The sequence below is a fragment of the Acanthisitta chloris genome, unplaced genomic scaffold (genome assembly GCF_000695815.1).
Source record: "Acanthisitta chloris isolate BGI_N310 unplaced genomic scaffold, ASM69581v1 scaffold1313, whole genome shotgun sequence".
NCBI classification, from domain to species: domain Eukaryota; kingdom Metazoa; phylum Chordata; class Aves; order Passeriformes; family Acanthisittidae; genus Acanthisitta; species Acanthisitta chloris.
Window position 1 is genome coordinate 11,967 of NW_008664105.1, and position 21,272 is coordinate 33,238.

The window sequence follows — 21,272 nt, forward strand, 5'->3', positions numbered from 1 at the left end:
GATGGGATTCAGCACAGTCCCATTCTCCCCTGCCCACAGTCCCTGTCCTGGCCTAGCCTGGCACTCTGTTCTTCTTGGCACCCTTCTTCTAGCCCCCATGCACACTGGGACACCTGCATGGGGATGATACTGGGATAAAATACTTGCTGGAGGCCTTTGTCAGGGCAATCTGTGGAGTGGTGAGAATGCCAGATATGAGAATAATCCAAATGCCATCAGACTCTCTGCCATGGTTACCTGGTCAGGTGGGCTCTGCCAATACAATCATCAAGATGGAAAGAGATCTTCAAGATCATCCAGTCCAACTGTCCACCAGCACTACCACTGTATCTGCTAAAACTCTAAAACCTATCACCCACTGCCAGATCCAGAGCCTCTTCAACATCTCAGGGATGGCGAATCCACTACTTTCCTAAGCAGCCTATTCCAATGCCTGATCACCCTAATAGTGAAATGTTTTTTCTAATATTCAATCTGAATCTCCTCTGTCTCAGCTTATGACCATTCCCTTTGGTCTCCTCTCTGCAGACATGGCAGGAGAGACCACTCCCCACCTCTCTACAACTCCCTTTCAAGTACTTGTAGGGAGCCATGAGATCACCCCCTGAGCCACCTCTTCTCAAGACTAAACAAAATTCCCTCAGCTGTTTCTCCCCAGACATGTTTCTAGACACTTCACAAGCCTTATTACTGTCTCTGGACTTGCTCCAGCATTGCAGCATCCTTTTTAAAGTGAGAGACCCAAAACTGAACATAGTACTCTGGGTATGTTGGAGTGCTGTGTATGGGAGGGATGATCACTGCTGTCCCATACCATTCTTGCTGCAGGCCAAGATGCCATTGGCCTTCTTGGCCATCCGTGCACACTGTTAGCTCATATTGAGCTGTTGTCAGACAGCACTCCTAAGTCCCTTTCTGATGAACAACTCTTGAGCTACTCCTCCCCGAGCCTATACTGCTGCACGAGGTTGTTGTGTACCAAGTGTAGGACCCAGCGGTTCACCTTATTGAACCTTATGCAGTTATCCTCAGCCCACTGATCAAGTCGGTCCAGGTCTCTCTGTAGAGCTTTCCTACATTCAGCCAGATTGACACTCCTGCCCAATTTAGCGTCGTCTGCAAATTTACTGAGGATGCACTCAATCCCCACATTCAGATAATCAATTAAGATGTTAGACAGGAACACCACAACACTGAGCCCTGGGAAACACCACTGGTCACTGACCCCAGCTGATTTCTCTCCATTCACCACAGCTGTCTGGGATATCAGCCAGTTTTTTACCCATCTAAGAGTTCACCCATCCAAGCCACGAGCAGCCAGTTTGTCCAGGGGTGTCTCCTGCAGCCCCCTTCATGGCTCCATGAGCTTCACTTCTTCCTTCCCTTGATATCCTTCCCTGACACATGCACAGATGAAGTTGCATGCACAGATCTTAGAAGGCAAGAGTAGTGTAAGCTCAGGACAACTGTTGGGCAAGGGTCAGTCTTTCTACACAACCACGGCTGCAGAGGCAGAGATCTCTGGAGAGGCCCTTAGCAAGATGGAAGACACCACTGACACTTCTGGGAAAAAAACATCCAACTCTGATGAATGAGCTCCACTGGAGACTTGGGGGAGGATGAGACCCAGGGATGCAGAGGAAGGGACCCTTCTAATTCACTACAGGAAAAGTCCCCCAATCCCATTCCACTTTCTCCTCCCCTGTAATATTATGGTCTACCCAAGCTCCCAGCTGCATGCAGAGGCATCACCCTTCTGCCTCTGGATGACAGCTGAGGAGATGGAAAACTTCTACCTGTAGGGTAATGTAGGGTGAGCAAGGTCTAGTACTTGCATGGGCAGGAGCAGAATCTACTTGGTGTCTCAGTGTACTTGTCAGACAGCAATTTCACAAGGGGTTGAGAAATGCCTCTCTGCAATCAAGGAGTGAACCAAAACCCTGGAAATGAAATGCAAACCCCTCAGCCATTTCCCCTGAGCCCATCTGTTCAGTACCTTCCTCTACCAAGCATGAGGAACACCCTCTGCCAGAGCAGGGTCCACAGAGAACGTTTTAACAGGGATTGACCTCCATCCACTTCAAGCCTGAAAACATGAGGCCCTGTGAACCAAGAACCCTTACCTCTGAATAGCAGAACAGCACCAGCAGCCAATGGGAGAAGGAATAAAGAGATTTGTATCCAGAAGGCAGAGACAAACAGAGATGTATGTGGGAAAACAGCACCTTTGAAAAGAAAATATCTGTCATCTGGCAATATTCAATTCCCCCCAAATCTGTGTTCCCACCCATAGAGTTCCTGTGCAGATGAATGGAGAAATAGTCACAGTCCTACCTGAGTGGGCACAGCCCGCCTTCTCTAGGGATGTGCACATCTAGGACAAAAGGGACCCTGATCATTCCTCACTGCAACCTCTTGTTCCTGAAGTGCCCCATGGTGGTCTGAGATCTGTCTGACTGGAGTTGTACAGGGCCTTACAGGGCTCTTAAGACAATGAGTCTACAGCAAAGACTTCTCAGGATGATGGGACTCACCTGAGAGGCACACAGTAGTTTTCTTTGTCATCTGCACTAGGGGGTTCAGGATTTGACAGGTGACTTTTCCAACTTGCTCTTCTGTAACTGTGATGCGGCTCAGCACACTGAAGAGTTTCTCACTGTCCTGGTGTGTCTCAGTGTCTGCAGACAGTTCCTGCTCATTCTCAGTAACCCACCGGACAGTAGGTTCAGGGAACCATCCATGTGATCTGCAGGCAAGCTCGAGCCCTTTCCCCTGGGAGCCCAGAATTTCAATGAACACTTCACCAGTACCTTAAAGGCAAGAGAGTTTGTTAGTGGGAGAAGTGTGTTTTGATAAAGAGCACTCAGTTTTCCCTGGCACCACTCCAGGTCATGCCAGCAGTACAGCTGGGCACAGATGGTCACTGCACAGGGACTGTGCCAAAGCTGCACCAGTGTGGGGAGGTGGGATGCACCACACTCCTTTATAAGTCATGCTCCAGAGTTGAAGATTGGTTTCATAGGAATTTGCCCTGGTCAATAGTAGGAAATGGGCATCAGCTGGAAGCATTTCCCCTCTCCTGTCCCGAAAGCTTCTCCAATCCTCTTTGAATGAGTGGATTTATATTCAATGTTAGGGAGAAAGTGTAATGAAGCAATGGTGCAGGTTACCTAGAGAAGTTGTTGCCCTAACCCTGGAATTGTTCAAGGCTAAGTTGGATGGAGCTTGGAGCAAAGTAGCCTAGTGCAAAGTGTCCTTGTCCATGGCTGGAACAAGACAATCTTTAAGGCTCCTCCCAACTGCAGCCATACTACGATTCTATGATTCTGTGCTATTTTTCATCAGTGAATCCAGGCTGACCAGCCCCACCTGATGTTATTGACACCTGTACATAAATGATGCCAACTGACCAGCTGGGTGGGGGAACCGGCAGCCCAGAGCATCTCTTTAGCTCTAAGAAGTCCCAAGGCTGAGCGTACTGATTCATAGCAGTACCACAGCCAGGGATGCTGAGCACTTGTATGTCTGTCAGGTGGGTTTACACCTCCCCAGCAGTGATTATTGCAGCTCACCAGCCCCACATGTGTCAGAACCGGGCTCAGACTGGGCATGGAGCTTGCAGAACAACTTTTGGTGTAGGAGCTCACTCCCAGTATCATTGCAGCTTTAACAAGCTGTTTCTGCCTGCTCCATTTCACCACACAATGCCACTGCCTTCAAGCATGCAGGTCAGGCTCTGTATCTATCAGAAGATTCAGCTTGAAAGCTCCTTCCTTGCCTAAAACTACAAGGGCTGCCTACCCAAAAAATGGGGCTGGTCAGATCACCACAATGGTGGTAGCTTATGGGTTGCATTTTCTGGGCTGCTTACAGACCTCCCAGTGACTTAGAAATAAAGTATCTCATCAATCAAAAGGCAGGTGCCATGTGGCCCACAGGCTGCTCTGAGGTGGTGTGTTGGGTTGTATAAGGGGGAATCGACTGGCGGATAGTGACATTTCAGACAGTACATTTCCCTCTGTAACCGCTTCACACCTTCCCCACACAGACCAGGATGTGTCCAACCTGCAATGCTGAGCCAGGTGTCCGATTCATCCATCCAGTCCCTGGACTCCACAATGCAAATGTATCTTCCTTCATCTGCTGGCTGGACATTCTTCAATGTCAGGGACACGTTCCCAGTGGCAAATCCATCTCCTGGCACTGATGTCCGCCCACGGTATTTCTGCACTGGTTCACCACCAAACTGCCCATATGTGTAGATGTTTTCCAGATGCCCATCTATAAGGTTCTTCCATTGCACTTCAGGGGTGTCCAGTGGCTTTGTGGAAGAGACGATGCAAGGAAGGATTGTGTCCTGGCCGACAATGCCCACTACATTCTGGGGTGCAGTGACCTTGAAATTATCTGTGGAAACCAAAGTTGAATGAGCATCTGGCTGAAATCAATCAGAAAATGTGCTTGGGTGAAGGACACAGAGGTCTGGGAAAAACATATTTCCCTGCTGAGAAGAATGTGGAACAGTTGAAAATTGCAAGTACTCAGTAATGACACTGGTTCCTTCTGTTAATGCACCAAGATATCTTTTAGGGAAATTGCAAGTTACAAAAAAAAATTCTTAGGAAAGCAGAACTAATGATTTGCTGAAAATGGTTCACTTATTTTCTTCCCTTTTTATAAAGGAGAAATTAATTTTGGTTTGGGTATTCACCTCACTCACTTTCTCATCTCCTTCTATTCTCTGAACACAGTGGAAACTGGGAAAATCAAAACCTCAAAATAATAAAGGAGAGGGAGAAACAAGGCTGATACTAGTTGTACAGGATGAGGTTATTTGGGGGAAAAGGGAAAAAAAAATCTTCAAATCAGGTGCAGAGCCATTTCATCCAGCTCCCAGCCTGCCCTGACCATTTGCCCCCCTGTGCCACCAGCAGTACAGCAGCTGTGCCAATGCCCGTGCAGGCAGGGAAATACTCTTGGCACTGCATCAGGGCTGGATGTGGCAGAGCTGCATTGACTTAGGGCTTTCCCTGGCTCACCAAAGGAGAGAAACTCAGGCTAGAATGGGGTGGATTACAAAACAGCAGAGGAGAAGAGCAGCTCTGCTCTTTTGGAGTTCAAATCAAGGCTTCCCAGGAGACCATGAGCCTCAGCTCGAGAACTTCTGGTCATCTGCAGATCATCCTTCAGAATGAGGATGTCCCTCAGAGCAGGACAGCACATGGAAGTGTTACCTGAGGGAGGGATGGATGTAAGCAGCGACACAGCCAACAGAAGCCATCTCCTCTGGTCCATAGCTGCAGGTGTGCTTGTGGGATGATCATGCGGCTGACCTGGAACAATCACAGAGTACAAAAAGAAGGGAAATCCTGTCCCAAACCCATCTGATATCTTACACCTGGCGCTTGCCTTCAGCTGCAACTTCTGAAGATGCAAAGTGCTCAAACAGTTGAGTTTAGACATCAAGAAAACTTTCCAAATATCTTAAATACCCTCAATTGGAGCTTCTGGGAATTTCTCTCAGTCTAATGTGCTCCCAGGATGTTGTGACAGGGCATGGAAGACAGGAAAATTCAACCCAGCCCCCACTGACAGCTATAAAATTTAACAGACACCTTAATTAACACACCAGCTTAAATCTCTGGTCTGGTCTGCATGAGTCTCCCTCTCCATGCTCTGAGATGCGGGGAAAAGGAGGATGAAACTGTCTTTCCCCTCCCATGCCTATGCTTAGAGGAAGAAAACCAAGGTCCTTGCTGTCTTGAAATTACCACTTCCTGGGAACCCTAAGACTGTATAGTGACAGTACATCAGCTCCAGCACAAACCTGGTATCGTTTCAGGAGCTGCACCAGAGTTGCTTTGCTGCACTATGATACAGATCCTGCCCTTCCCTGGCTCTCACTCTCTGTGCACTTTGACATTTCCAGGATGTGCCTGACTGTCCTTATCTCAGTTCCCATAGCAACACTTTCAGTTTATCTTTATTACTTTATTCCTGTTCAATATTCCATGGTTAGTGAGCAGTGAGGAAGGTGAGGCATCCTGACGACCTCCCTGCAGGAGTCAATCACCTTGCACTGCAGTGTCTGGATACATCCTTACTGCACAGACAAGGTGACCTACAGGTCTCACAGCTACATCTGATGCAACTAAATCAGATGCTGTTGGAACAGGTGTGGTGGTGGTGGATCAAGGCAGACATCAGTATACCTTATTCTAGATTAATTCTTCTTGTGCTGGGAAGACACCTGCCAAGTTTGGTCAGCTGTATAAGCACAAGTGGAATGACAGGAGAAGTATTCAGTTCACCTAGTTTTAATCATAAATTCTCCCTCTTCATTTGGTAAAGAGAGACAGGGGCTCCTGAAGGGATTTCATCTTATTCAACATAGACCTTTACTTTAGGGATTCATCTCCACTTTGAAATTCACAGCACAGACTGTTCCCTCTAAACTGGTTGCTCTGTGCTCTGTTTATGGTACATGGAGGTAAGGGGGCACTGTGGGGTCTCTGGCATGGTTTAGGCGAGGATACGGTGAAGCACATAGAGCAGGGCTGGTTTTGGAGTCAGTATAATAATAATGATATCACACTGATACTTCAGTTGTTGCACAGTTGTGCTCATCCCAAATGAAGGACTTACCAGTGTCTCATGCTCTGCCAGTGAGCAGGTACCTGAGAAGGTAGGAAAAAAATATCCAGCCCAGCTGATGTGAACTGGCCAAAGGGATATTCCAGATCACAGAACATCATACCCAGTATATAAACTGAGAGCAGCTGGCTGGAATGGGGCTCATCACTGTCTGGGTATGGGCTGGTTATCAGTGAGTGGGTGGTAACTAATTGCACTGGGCATCACTTGGGTTTTATTTCTCACCCTCTCTCCTCTTCATTACAATTCTTCCTATTATTGTTATTACTTCTTTTAATTTGTTTCCATTATCAAGATGTTCTTAACCAACAAGGTTTACTTTTTTCTTCTGATCCTCCTCCCCACCTGGGGGGTGTCAGGAGCCATGGACTGAGTGAGCAGCTGCATGGCACTTAGTTGCCATCTCGCCACAGATCTCAGGGTGAAACAGCCACAGCCTTTGTTCCACTATCACCCACATGTCCATAGACTGCATAGGCAGCTCACGTCACTGAATGAGAAACTTCAGAAAATGTATTGTTAAATTCTGCTGCTTCCACTGCCCACGGTTTTTCAGGGGCTTGGACATACACTGAGGTCATACTTTGCACACAATTAACATATGAGACTGTATGAAATTTTGTTGGAGGCACTAATTTGGAGATCTAATACAGGAAAGAGATAAATCATTTATAGACATGAGCGGATTGTGCTCCTCAGTCACTTAAAAGGATGTCTCAGGGGCTGTGTCAGATATTTTCTTACTCTCACTTTTAAACATATTCCTGTCATCCAAGGAAGGCCCAAACGAAATGTTGTCTAACAAATCATCAGTTACTACTTCAGACCAAAACTACATTCCCAAACATGCTAAATGCTTTTTAAAAGAAAACATGTGAAAACAGTCCTAAAAATTTCCACAACAACCAACAAACCCAAGGCAGAGTTTCTCCATCCCCTGAGGCTTCATGTTTAGCACTGCTAAACAGACACACCGTGACACAGTTTAACTGTGATCAATAATGGATGTTACACTGGAAGGGGGGAAAATGGAGTTGGATTGACCTTGACTCTGCAACATGTATGAGATCCACAAAGATCACTGAGCGCTCTGGAATTATAAGATGAATGATTTAATGGGTAAACACAGATGATGTCATGATTATGTGGCATTTCTTGCTTATGAACAGAAAACCTTAATCTTTCAAGGTACTAATCAGGAAATTTGAAGCTTATTAATATTTCTGCAGCTGCAACTAATCTCTGGGTGCTGTGATAGTTACCCTCTCCCCAAGTCACCATAAAATCAAGACAGCTTCATTCTATTTCAGCTTTCAGCAGGAGGATTTCCAAGTGGCCATACTTGGAACCAGCTTTGCTTACTGAGAAGTGACTTCTAGAGTTACTCATCAGCCTTACTTTGCCTCAAGGCAGTGCCCCAATGGGGTCCCTGGGGCCAGCAGTCCTCTCCAGAGGAGGAATACTGCCCTTCTCTACTGCTCTTCAGGCCCCTCTTCCAAGCCATACCAGGACAGCACAGCCAGCTCTGGGCACCAAAGGCAGCAGCACAATTTTGGGGAAACAAACCTCAGCCCCAGATGGCCTGTCCATACCTCAGCTTTTCCCACACATGACCATTCCCCGTCACTTTGATTTTCTTTCTCAGACCTACTGGTATCAGCCATGCTGTTGATCCCCCCAGTTCCTTGCCACCTGCCCCTGAGGACACATGGGGGATGAGAAGAGCTTGCTGGCCCCTGCATGCACAGCTGGGGTGAAGGGAAGAGAGTGGTTCCTTTCTGCCCTGACAACAGTACTGCATTCACAACTTGTTCAGAAGGGAAAGAAATCAAAGAGACTTGCTTACCTGACTTAGTCAGCAATGGTGAGCACTGATATGGACAGGGATTTCTCTTCTTCCTAAAGAAACTTCCATCTGCAGAAGGGAAGGAAAATGAACAGAAAAATCTGGTTCTGAAGTTTCAATGTGCCATTTCTCTACCCAAAACTCACTTTGCTACCTGGAGGTTACATCTCATCTATCATGAGGGCTATGTGTTGGTGTTGTAGGCAGCTAGGTGCAAATGAATCTTCGGTGTGGCAGAGAGGTTTAAGACAAGCAGAGATCCTGCTCATTGCCCACAGTGTGTACCTTGTTTCAGAATTAGAGCTGGATTTTACCTGTTGTCAGATAAGAGCAATCTCCAGATATTCATTTACAGGTCAAATATTAACTTTCATCAGGTCATTACGGGATTAACTTTGAACAGTCATAGAATCAAATGGGTTGGAAAAGACCTCAAAGATCACTGAGTCCAACCCTACTGTTGTTACTAGACCATGTCACGAAGTGCCACATCAGTCTCATCTTGAAAACCTCCAGGGATGGTGAATCCACCACCACCCTGGGCAGCACATTCCCATGCCTAATCACTTGCTCCATAAAAAAGATCTCTTCCTAATATCCAACCTAAACCTCCCTGGCAGAGATTGAGTCTGTGCCCTCTTCTCCTACTGCTAGTTGCCTGCGAGAATAGACCGACCCCCACCTGACTACAACCTCATTTCAGGTAGTTGTAGAGGGTGATAAGGTCTCCCTTGAGCCTCCTCTTCTCCAGGCTAAACAACCCCAGCTCCCTCAGCCTCTCCTCATAGCCTCGTGCTCGAGTGCCTTCATCAGTCCCATTGCTATTCTCTGGACCCACTCCAGCATTTCAATATCCTTCCTGAGCTGAGGGCCCAGAACTGAATACAGTACTCAAGGTGTGGCCTCATAAGCACAGAGTCCAGGGGCAGAATCACCTACCTGGTCCTGCTGACCATGCTGTTCCTGCTCCAGCCCAGGATGCCATTTGCCTTCTTGACCCCCTGAGCACACTGCTGGCTCATGTTCAGCTTTCTGTCTCTCCACACTCCCAGGTCCCTTTCTGCCTGGCTGCTCTCCAGCCACTGTGTCCCAGCCTGGAGCTCTGCACGGGATTTGTATGGCCAAAGTGCAGGAGCAGCACTTGGCCTTGTTAACCCTCATCCCGTTGGAATCAATCCATCTCTCCACCCTATCCAGATCCCTCAGCAGAGCCCTCCTGCCTTCCAGCAGATCCACACTGCCCCCCAAATTTGTGTCATCTGCAAACTTCCTGATGGTGCAGTCAAATAGAAACTTATATTCTTCTTATTTATAGAAGAATAAACCAGTAAAGATTAACTAAGGGAAATGCTCTGACTCAAGATCATGTGTCATTTTTCTTCAGACCGATGCTTTGTTGACAGGTTATACAATGGGGGGAGACATAGTTTCTCTGGGATTTGACAAATGCAATTTAGTGAAATCAGCCTTCAATGGCAATAATTCTGGTTTTAGAGACAGTCACATCTATGATCTGAAGTGCTCTTGGATTCCCACTGCACTTGCCTCCTGATGTCATTTCTCATAGTGAAATGCTAGGGTCTGAACAATAGGCTCAAGCCAGAGTTGACTTATGGATGAATCCTGTATTCCTTGTGAACAGTGTTTCTTTGTGTTAGTTCATTAGACCACTTAATGTAAACACAGATGCAGATAACCTTTGCCTAAGCTATATATGTGTCATGGGCCATGCTGTCTGGAAGATATCTTATAGATGACCCTTGTATATATCAGCCCAAGGCTATGACACCTTCTGCAAAATATCTTAGAGATGAGTTGGGTACTGGTTATATAATTGCCCATGAAGTATTGCCAAGGTCATGCCCTGTCTTAGGAAACTCCACCACCTGCATCCTGGGCTTGGGCCATGCGGAAGATATCTTATAGATGACCCTTGTATATATCAGCCCAAGGCTATGACACCTTCTGCAAAATATCTTAGAGATGAGTTGGGTACTGGTTATATAATTGCCCATGAAGTATTGCCAAGGTCATGCCCTGTCTTAGGAAACTCCACCACCTGCATCCTGGGCTCTGGCCAAGCCCCAGCCTGGGTTGGTTGGAGGGGAGTACCACCAGTTGTTATCCACACAAACGATAATATCAGCCCAAGGCTATGACACCTTCTGCAAAATATCTTAGAGATGAGTTGGGTACTGGTTATATAATTGCCCATGAAGTATTGCCAAGGTCATGCCCTGTCTTAGGAAACTCCACCACCTGCATCCTGGGCTCTGGCCAAGCCCCAGCCTGGGTTGGTTGGAGGGGAGTACCACCAGTTGTTATCCACACAAACGATAAGAAATTGCAAGTTATTTTTTGCTTGCTAATTTGGCCTATAAAAACTGGACCCTCTTGCAGCAACTTTGGATCCCTCACCTATGTGTGGACATATTGCATAGGACTTCCTAATTGCTGGGAAAAGTTTTCCAAATCCTCGCTGCAACGAGGGGCTCCCCAATGACTGCAGATCTGGATCATGATAAAGTATTAGAGCAATTGATTACGTGTATTTCTTAATCATTATTCTTCCCTGAATGTAGTAATGATTAGATGCATTACCTTTCTTATTGTCTTTGTGTTTGTGCTGTTTATATTAGAGCTTTATTAACTAACTTCATATGTAAATATATTAGGCATTTTTCTATTATCTTAAAACACCAATAGTAAAATAACTCTATTCTTTTCATTGGTGTCTGGGTCACATTGTTGCCCTCGTCAATTGCCAGAACAGTAATTGGCGTCATGGACAGGATTCGAATAAAATGCCACTTCTTAAGTCTAAAAAGAATGTAACTGTCCCACCTGAAGTTTCCAGATGGGAGAAGGTTCCCTATAGTTCACTAGCCCTCGAGTAGGCTAAGGTTGGAGGACCATACGAACAGTGGGGGAGGCAGTCGAATGGTGCCAAACCACAGGATGCATTATAATTAAAAAAGAAAAAGAACCTGTTGGTTCAGGAAGAGGGGGATGGATTTTGTTCACGGTGTATTGAAAACAGCACCAACAAAAAGAACAAGGACTGTCAAAATGCTCCCAGTTAGAGCAAGAGATATGTGATTTGCAGAATCAGGTTACAATTTTACAGTGCCAAAATAAGCTGCTTGTTGATAAACTGGACACTTACCAGACTGTAACAGAGAGAGCTGCAGTATGGGCTGCCCAAGATAAGTATAAGAAATGGAGGGGGAGAGTGAATCATAAGAAAGTGCATTCCATGATTGTGGCAGACGATGTGCAGTGGGATCCTAGTAAGTAGGACAGAGATGTTTGGGATTCCATGGATTCTGATGGGGGTCGCTTCCCAGATGAATCCATAGGTGTGAGGCCAGTATTAAGGAGTAAAATAGAATTCGCAAGTGATGGACAGCAGGTGAGGAAGGATGTGATAGAGGATTATACTCAGCATGAAGTGAATGATGCAACTGAAAGGTTTAAACAGAAACCAGAGGAGTCCTTGTTTTCCTGGATGATGCATTTACATGATCAGGGAGTGGCAGGATTTGGTCTTGATGAGGGAGACGCTAAGAAGTTTGTGGTGTTGAGTTCAGATTCTTTTGTACAAGATGCATTTCAAAGCAACCCTCAGGATACTAATTTGTTAGCCTTAACTGCTGTGGGGTGTAATAACAAATACCCCACAATGATTGGCCAGGATCTGAACGTTCCTGGTATACATTGCAAGATTGTATACAGCAGATACATGAAGAAGGAATGAAAACGGATATATATGTAGGCCATGCTGACACATGATTCAGGGTGCTTTGAATGTTACTACAAGAAACAGGCTGATTAAGACTGCCTCACCAGCATATAGGAAGGTGATAATGACCCTCTTGATCAATGAGACAGGGAACCCCCTTGATACGGCAATTGAAAAAGTTCAGCAATTAGGTGACCTTGGGGAATGGGGCCCCAGAGGAAGTGCAGGAAACTGGGTTACCCGAGACAGTTCTAAAGGTAGTGAAGCTCAGATTTCGTAAAAGGACATGTTCACTACAGGATGGTATGTCCCAAGATAAGATAGATGGTGTTCTGACTTATGGAAAATGTATAAACAGGGGGGTTGAACAAAGAACAAAAGTAATAGGAAAGTGCAAATTTCTAAAGCAGAGGATTGAGGAACAACTCAGCCTATGGCACCCCACTTTGAACCTCAATGAGACTCCAGCTCTGCTCACAGGGAGGGCCTCCCTGCAGGTAGATCGGCTGTTCTGGAGGAGAGAGAAGATTGGGAACCGTATTCTGACTTGTATCCTTGGAAGGAGACTAGGGAAATAGTTCAGTATAATACACAAAAGTGAAATAATGGCCAAGCTCCAGTGCAATGGGTACTAAAGGATCAGTGGCCCCATGTGGATAAATCTGCCCCCTGTGCAGATTTCTGCTGCAACTGAATTAGTGACAATGAAACAGTACAGAATTCCAGGGGGGTGTGAAGAGATTTCACAGACAATTAAGGATTTATTGGATGCAGGAGTCTTAAAGTCAACTACCACAGCTTGGAATAATGTGAGCAGCTGAGCCAAACACCCAATGTCCTTGCCATGATCTCAGTCCAAGTGCAAAACAGAACAACAGGATTATGACCAGCTCAGCTTCAGTACTTGTCTTTAAGGTTAAAACATACTCATGTTTGATTAGTTCTTATTGTTGCTTTCCTCTCCCATGATGTTCCTCATATCAGCTGTGTATTGGGTGGGACGAAAGACTCTGGTCATTGCTAGTTGTCACAAAATAGTTTTTTCCTTGAAACAGAGAAATGATTTCAGCAGGGCTCTGATGAGAAATGTTGGGCAGCGTGATGCTGATCAGCCCTTCCCCCTGAGAGAGACTAATCTGTTCTCATAGTTCACAGAACTACACCGATGAGAAAATAAGCCCTGCAAACCCCAACTCTGTCAAAAATACAAGCCCACACAGCTGTGGTTCCTCTGCACAGCCATGGAACTTCCTCCCTGAGGACACTTGCTGTAAGAGTTGCAAGTGCAGAGCAGGATGTTCAGTCCTGTCCTGAGCAGTCAGATTGGTCCACCAGCCCTCTCCAACCTCACACAAAGTGGTGCCCTGCTTTGGCCCAATGGCTGCATGTCCCTCAGAGTGGGACAGCTGGAACAACCCAAGGAATCAATCAGCACTCCTCATATGTTTGCAGACCTCCCATGTTGTGCAGGACAGTGGGAAGGGCAGTTCAGTGCCCCAAACACCTGCTGTCACCTTTCAGAGGAACTGGGATTCAGGGGAGTCCAGGGCAATCTGAGGAAGAAAGGATTTGGGTCCTCTTTGATCAGCATTTTCCATGTCACCCACAGGACACAGATGGTGAAAGTCAGCACAACATCTAAGCACTCAGGACCACATGAAAATACATTGTTTCCTATTTGATTGCTGGTTTAACGAAGAGACAGATGGAGTACAGTAAGGCAGGAGTGGTGAATCCAAGGGAACGGCAGCTGCAGAAGCTATGGGTGCATCTCCTTTGTCCCATTTGATACTCCTGGTGAGTCCCATGGGGAGGGGATGGAGCACATTGCAAATGTCATGCACAGTTATGCTCTTGGTCTTAGTGAATATCCCAGTTCAGATTTGTCTGACTCTCACTGTCCTGCAGCAAGGAAATATCCTGTCATGTTATTCCTGTAGCAGCTCTTGGGGCTATTGAAATCCCCCACAAGGACCAGGCCCTGTGTATGTGAAGCTGCTCCTCTCCATCCATAGAGGCCTTATTTCCTTCTTGTTCCTGGTCAAATGGGTTGGAGCAGACTTTCACTCTGTTGTCACAAAGAGCTCTCCTCTCTTTAATTCCAACATATGATGTCTCCCTTGGCCCCTTACCCATTCCCTGGCGAGTTCTATGGAATCCAGCTGCTCTGACTTAATGGGAAACTCCCCCTCCTCCACTTGCCAGCCTGCCTTTCCTAGAAACCCCTGTGGCTTCATTGCAACATTCCAGTTATGAGAGCCATTATTCTATGGCTCCTTGATCTCAATGAGATCAATGCCCTGAAATCATACCCAGGTCTCTCCCTCAACCTCCTTAGTCCCCACATGGTCTGCATTAGTGGACAGGCACTTCCCAGAAGCATCTCAGCACACTGACAGCCCAGAAAGGGCTTGGAGGTTTCTCCACAATGGAGCATTGTGGGCACTTCCTGGTGAAAATGCCAGTGCTGGAGGTGACCCTGCATAGCATGGGCTATGCAGGTGGAGCAGCTGCAGTTGGGGCTGAGGCAGGGCCCCTGCTTGCCACAGCCACTCGTTGTGGGAAAGATGCTTCTCACCACGGAAATGCAGCTTAAGCCTCATTTGGTTGTGTTTCAGTTCTGTCACATCACTCCATGGCCTTTCCTCATCAGCCCTGTCTGTCATTCCCTCCCAAGACTGCCAGTAAGTCTTTCCTTCCCCCATCATTCCCAGTTTAAAGACCACTTTATGGGCTCAGCTGTCCTACTGGAAGAAGTAACTTTGCCCTGCTTGGTGAGGCTGCACTGATCTGCAAACAGTGTCCACTATTCACATAACCCAAAGCTCTGTTGTCCAAATCAACATCACAGCTATTTCTTCAGCTCAAATTTCAGTCTCCTACTCCTCATACCCTATCCACCTTCCACAGAAGGATTGAGGAGAAAACCACATGGGCTCCCATGGCCTTGCCTACCACCCCCTGAGCTCTGTAGCCACTTGGGACCATGCCCAGTTTGCCCTGGCAGAATCACTTGCATCCATGTGGAAGAAAAGCAGGGAGGAGCAATGAGAAGAGGGCAGGGCAGGGTGGGGGCCATGGGGCAGGAAGGCTTTGCAGGGAGGATGCTGCCTGTCCCAAACAACAGGCAAACATGGCTCATGCTGCACTGAGTGTTTGGCCATGCAGGCAGGGGCTCTGCAGGCACAGCAGCTGCAGTTGGGGCTGAGGCAGGGCCACTGCTCACCACAGCCACTCATTGTGGGAAAGATGCTTCTCACCACGGAAATGCAGCAGGACCAGTCCCAAGTGTGCTGCAAGCCACAGTCCAGTCAGCTCTTGAACCGCTGTCCAGAGCTCATCTGACAGCAGCTGCTTCAAGGAGAGGCTGTTCCTGCAGTGCCCAAACAATGCTGGGGCAGGTGGGATGTGTCAGTCTGTCTCCTCACCTGGCCTTCACCCTGCTGCTGTTTCTTGGTGAGTTCAGTGGATGTCTTTTCCTTGGGGTTTAGCATTGGAGTGCTGCTGAGCGGGACAGGACAGGGCATGTCCTAGGCACAGTGAAGGACAGAGGCAAAAGTATGTGCGGAGCAGCTGTGCAACAAGGAGGGGCAGCGATGTTTGATAAGGGGAGGAGGACAACTGCTTCCTCCAGCTACCATGGACCTCTTAGCAAAGGGTGCAATTTCCAATCCATCTGTGTAGGATCAGGTCATAGCATGATACTTGGGAGAGGCTGATTTGCTTTAGGAAGCCAGAGATATCCAGCTGGAGCCACAATCCCAGTCAAAAATGGCCTTGGGGATGTGCCATGTTAGGAGACAAAGGAGATGCAGGATGTAGCTGCATGGCTGGGCAGGTGCTCACCAAGCATCAACTCAACAGTAGGAACATGGGACGGGGCACAGGGGTGAGCTGGGTTGCTGCTCATCTAATCAAAACCCTCTGCCCCAAGGTGCGGGTGATGGCATGATCATCCAGGACATCTGCAGCTTCCCTGGTGATCGTGAGTATAGGGCTATATGCTGGAGATGGGAAGGGAGAAGGACTTTGTTCCCCATATGTGAACCCCTGGAGAAGAAACTCGCATATCTGAGGTATTTTCCCTCCCTGTCAGCAGTAACACTGTCCTGAGTCATTCCTGTGCCATGTCTCCAGGTGACTTCCCAGCTCCTGTCCTCTTCATGGACACTTATGAGGTAAAGGAGGGGGAAAAGATTTTGTTTCAGTGTTTCATTGGCTGGAATTCTCCTGCCTCCCGAATCATCTTCTGCAAGAATGGTGTGGAAGTGAAAAGCCTGAAAGTCCAGCAGGGGCAAGAGGGCTATTTAGTGCCCTTGAATGTGACGATGGAGAGTGCAGGGACATACACATGTGGATACCAGCACAAGGACAACAGCAACCAAGTGAAGAACTCTGCTCTCAGTGCTCCCCGGAAACTGATTGTCAAAGGTGAGATGTGGAAATGGGGCATAGGCAGGCAACAATCTCCGCGTCCACAGACACCAAGTGAGGGAGGTGACTCTGACATGTCTCAAGGGATGTCCCTGAGTAGCTGGGATACCGGGGGTCAGTGTTTAGTTCAGCCCAGCCTTTGCCTTCATGGACACTCCTCACAGTCATGGGAGAGCATCCTGCTCCTCTCCAGCCCCCAGCATCATGAAAATGGGAGAGTGGTGGTGCCAGATATAATCCAGAGCCACTTCTGTGCAGGGCATTCTTTTATTGATCATGACAGTTGATAGATGGTGGATCATGGGGTCCCCACAGTTGCTTAGTCTGTGCAGTACCTGTGGGAGCTGGAGACTCTCACCCTGTCCTTTTCTCCTCCCAGGCAATAGGTCCATCTTCCAAACAGTGATGTCCACTAATGGTGAATGATTCCTTCCATGCACACCCAGTGTCCTTCAGCATTGGGCTGAGGACTGCCCAACTGTCAGCACTGTGTGCTCGGGAGGTTCTTCCATCGCGATCTAGCTTGGCTCTAAGAGCATGTCCTCTTCTCTGCTTCCTCTCCTCAAGCTTCTCCGTCTTTCTCAACACTGCCTGTCCCCACAGCAACAAAAACCCAGCCACTCCAAACCTTTATCACCCCAGTCATCATTGGAGCCATCTCCCTCCTTCTGGCTGCAGCCAGCTGCTGTGTCGTGAGGAAACATGAGTGATTTGAGGAAATTGAGGGTAAAACTTGAGGCAGGCCCTAAGTTGTCTTGCTCATGGCTCTACCACTGTTTCACAGGAAGCTGAGGCTCTCAGGCCCCTTATGGTAACCTGAGTGGAATAAAATTTCTGAGAATGACTTTACCTCCAGGATGATTGTTCTCTAATGTCAAAGTGGGGAGGGAGAGGCCAAATGCATCCCCGCCCCAGGCACATTTTTTTTCCTCATCCTATGGGCCTACCAAGTGAGTCTCTGAGCTGGCCTTGTAGCAAGCATGGGTTCTCAATGCTGCCTATCAACAGCTACTGAGCACTCAGGAGAAGCCAATCGGGCAAATGGAATTCATGATTGTATAGCCTGAGCTTGAAGTCAGGTTTGAGGCTCAGCCCATTATCCTCATAGAGTAGCTCAGAGCATGGAAAGTGAAGCCTGTGCAGGAACTCTGCCTCCCACTTCTCCCTTTCTTTTCCTTGCAGTGGCCTGCAGAGAGAGATGCCAAAGGTGAGCAGGAATCTCAGTGGTTTACAGGGCTGGGGGTGATGGAGATGGGGGCATCTTGGGCACTATAGGGTGGTCCCAGGCCAGGGACAGCATGCTCTGTCCCCATGGTGCAGACAGGGAGAAGCAGAGCTTGCCCTGGGCTTGACTGCTACAAGACAGCATCATCCATGGCAACGACTGAAATGGGCTCATCACTGGACACAGACCTCAAAACCCTTTCCCTGACTCTCTCCAGGCAGCAGCAAGTTCCCAGCCATGAGACTGAAGTAACAGACTACAGTGAAATACAGTGTGAGTACCACCTTCTCCCTCTGGTTGAATCATTGACCCCTCTGTCTATGGGGTATCCCTTCTCATGGGCTGGCTGCCATTCACCATGACCAGAAGGCCTCCACACATTGACTGGCTGCAGCACCCCATCAGCAGACACATGAAGTTGTAGATACCTGCCCCAAACCCCCTTTTCCATGCTATCCATCCCATCCACTCACTGCACTGCCATACAGAACCTTTCCCAATTCCACATGCAATTCCAGCAATTCATGTCCCAGGGGGATATGCAAAACAACTGCCCAGTGAACAAGGGCAGATTTCTCCACACACCATTGCTCCCCACTACTTCCTTGCGCACACATCCCAGCTTCTGCCTGCAGCACAAATATGACAGCATCCCAGTGCTCAAGGTGACCAAGCCTATGTCCTGGCACAGTCTGTCCCTACACTCTCTGGCCCCAGGTTGCAATCCAGCCCCACTGGCCTTGCTGGTTTTCCCCCTCTCTGGTTTCTCTTCTCCATGATTTCTGCTTCGCAGCAGAGTGCAGCAACTGAGGATGTGGGTCCACGGATGGGCTCCAGCGAGGAAAAGCTCTCCTTGCTAGCTCTGAGCCCACAGGCTGAAGCCAAGGGGCCTGTAAGTGGGGGAAGGGGAATATGTCCCACCATCCCTGTGCAAGGTGCCTTGGGTTTTCCACATGGGCACAGAGCATCAGGTAAAGCTCTACTAATTGGGCAAAGAGAAAATGCTGTAGGTTGGGGGAATGCAGCCAAATCCCCATCCCTGCTCCACATCCACAGATGGAAGCACACATTGCTCTGTCAGGAGTGAGTGAGATTTGGAGGAAATAGGGCAAGGGATTCTGTTCCTGATCCCAGGGGTTCTACTGTTCTAAGTCAGGGTGTAGCTCATCCCTCATAGAACAGGAAGCAAGGGCTCACTGTGTGTTTTTTGTTCCCCACCAGACTCCACCATCTCCCACACTGGACACGACAGGGTGAGTTGTAGCACAGCTTTAGCTCCAAATCAGGGAGCAGGAACCCAGGGTATGGGATGTGTGGTGTCATAATGGATCTGTGCCCATGGAGTAGGCTAAGGAGTCCCATAGGACCATTCCCACCAAGAACCTAACTGAGGCAGTTGCAGAAAATTTATAACACATATTTTACAAAAAGTAAATTATTTTTTCTTATTATCTTCTACAAATATTTTCCCTGGAAAAATGGTTCATGCCTAGATTTCTTGTGGCTTTTCAAGTGGGGAAAAAATCAAACTGAAACTACAGGGAAAAAAACAAGAAAGAAAAGTTTGTAAACACAGGATTGGCTCCAGTCTGCCATTATTTCTGCTACCTAACTGACTAACACAGTTCAGGGTGGTTATACAAAAGGGCCCAGCTCCTGCAGCCCAGGGCCAGAGGCTTGTGCAGGGCTTGCAGTCAGCAGATGAAATAACAGGGTTTCATTTTCCCTCTCAAGCCTCATGTGCAAGAGCTGAACAGCACTGCAGCATATGCCACAGTGAGGCACTGCCACAGCCAGCCCAGGTAGCACTGCAGCTTGGTGAGTGCCCAGGGAGAATCTCTGGCAGAGAGTTCCTGCACTGGTCAAACGGGACTGGTGTGTCCAGGTTGGGCTTGCTTGGGCTTTGCTGTGCTGGGGAAGGGCTGGCAGCTGGGAGCCTTGGGGCTGCTCCTCCAGCTCCTCCTCTGACCATGCTCTCGATCTTTCCCTTCACAACTCCACTCCCACCCACCGCTGCACATTGGGTTTACAGGCATCTCTACAAGCTCCCAGCAGATTTGTCCCCATCACCATCATCCTGGCATGCACCAATCCCTTCTCCCCACCAGCTCTTCTGTGGAATTGCCAATGCTTGACTTGGGAGGACAATACATCCCCACAAGCCCTGTCCATGCCGTTATGTCCACACCCATGCCATCCACCAGGCCCAGCCCTTTTCACACCCATCAAAAATGTATTCTGGATGGCATGAACCAAAAATCTATCTGTGATTTGCATGTGTATTTGCAATGTCTGATGGATAAATACATATCAGATATATTCCATATATTGCCCATGTACACATGAGCACCTTAGGTGAAGACATCTCCATCCCACTATGTCAAATGTAATGTATGGATACAAATCATGTGATACAGCTACATCTGTCCTCTTTCCTCTGCCCACACAGATGTTCACATCCACACGGGTGCACAGGCATTGCTGTACTCACATGGCTCTGGCAATAGGTGTGTGCAATGAGGAGTTGGTTCTGCTCAAATGAAGATGAAACTTCGATTTCCCTCACCAACTGTACCTCTGCCTTCCACCCTCCCTCATGGAATGGGGCTGAGGTGCCCAAAGACAGCCCTAGAGATCCAAAGGGATGGCTGCAGACACATGGAAAGCCTCTAGATGTACACAGGAATAGAAAGGAGAGACATCTCTGGCCTGAGCTCAGCTGAGACATCTACCACACCCTCAAATCTCTATATTTGCACTCTGCTAATACCTCTTCTTTTCGGTTGGCTTTTCTTCTCAAGCCCAAATCCCAGACAAAAATAAATTGTAGTCCAGCCTGTACTCTGTACAGCCCATGCCACTGGAGTATTAAAAGCAATCCTTCAACAAAGATATTGCTCCCACTCATAGATCAGTTATTGCTCACGTGCCCTTTCCACCATGTCCTTCCTTTTGCACCTGCCTTGTCCACATTGTGACCCAACCCTCTACCAAGGTCAGCCATTCCCCTCTGGACCTGGATCCTGTGCTGCATCCTCACCTTGCTCCTCCTGTCTTCTGCCCCCATCATCACCCTCAGCTTGGAGAAATGGAGCCACTGGGCTGCTGGGGCTGGTCAGCATGCAGTCATCCTCATCCCCATTACCCTCTGATGCCCTCACTGCCATGGACTCCCTGCTGTCCTCACATCTCTCCACCATGAACAAAACGTGACCAACACTCTCCATGACTTCCCTTTGGGATCAGGCCTGTCAAACCAGGATCAGTAGTGTGACCAAGGAATCTGCTACTATTGCACTGTTCTGTTTTCTCAACATCTGCTCTCACCTCAGGCACAATCCTGTTGAATTTTCACCCACACAGCTCTGCTG

General features: G+C 47.9%; 2 protein-coding genes across 2 annotated transcripts in view; both read right to left on the reverse strand.

Moving 5' to 3' along the window:
- LOC103798899 (thaicobrin-like) overlaps window positions 1–857 on the reverse strand; it is a gene marked incomplete at its 3' end in the record, with an annotated part of 7,000 nt that extends 6,143 nt beyond the window's left edge. The window contains exon 1 of the mRNA XM_009071183.1: window positions 815–857. Within this exon, the coding sequence (XP_009069431.1) occupies window positions 815–857 (43 nt within the window). The remainder of the gene's footprint in view (window positions 1–814) is intronic.
- A 1,197-nt stretch (window positions 858–2,054) lies between these two features.
- Window positions 2,055–21,128, reverse strand: LOC103798900 (butyrophilin-like protein 10). Its single transcript, XM_009071184.1, has 4 exons — window positions 20,942–21,128; window positions 4,066–4,407; window positions 2,535–2,810; window positions 2,055–2,086 (listed from the first exon to the last, which is right to left on the reverse strand). The coding sequence occupies exons 1-4, from the start codon at window positions 21,126–21,128 to the stop codon at window positions 2,055–2,057; spliced, it is 837 nt and encodes a 278-aa protein (XP_009069432.1).
- Window positions 21,129–21,272: the final 144 nt, after the last annotated feature.

What these genes read in the sequence shown, in the direction of transcription:
- LOC103798900 (XM_009071184.1), bottom strand. Translation starts at nt 21,128, where the DNA reads ATGGAGAGTGTTGGTCACGTTTTGTTCATGGTGGAGAGATGTGAGGAC. An exon ending in CAGAAGACAGGAGGAGCAAG is followed by an intron (nt 4,408 to 20,941) that starts GTGAGGATGCAG and finishes TGGTTTCCACAG; the next exon opens with ATAATTTCAAGGTCACTGCA. An exon ending in CACCTGGCTCAGCATTGCAG is followed by an intron (nt 2,811 to 4,065) that starts GTTGGACACATC and finishes CTTGCCTTTAAG; the next exon opens with GTACTGGTGAAGTGTTCATT.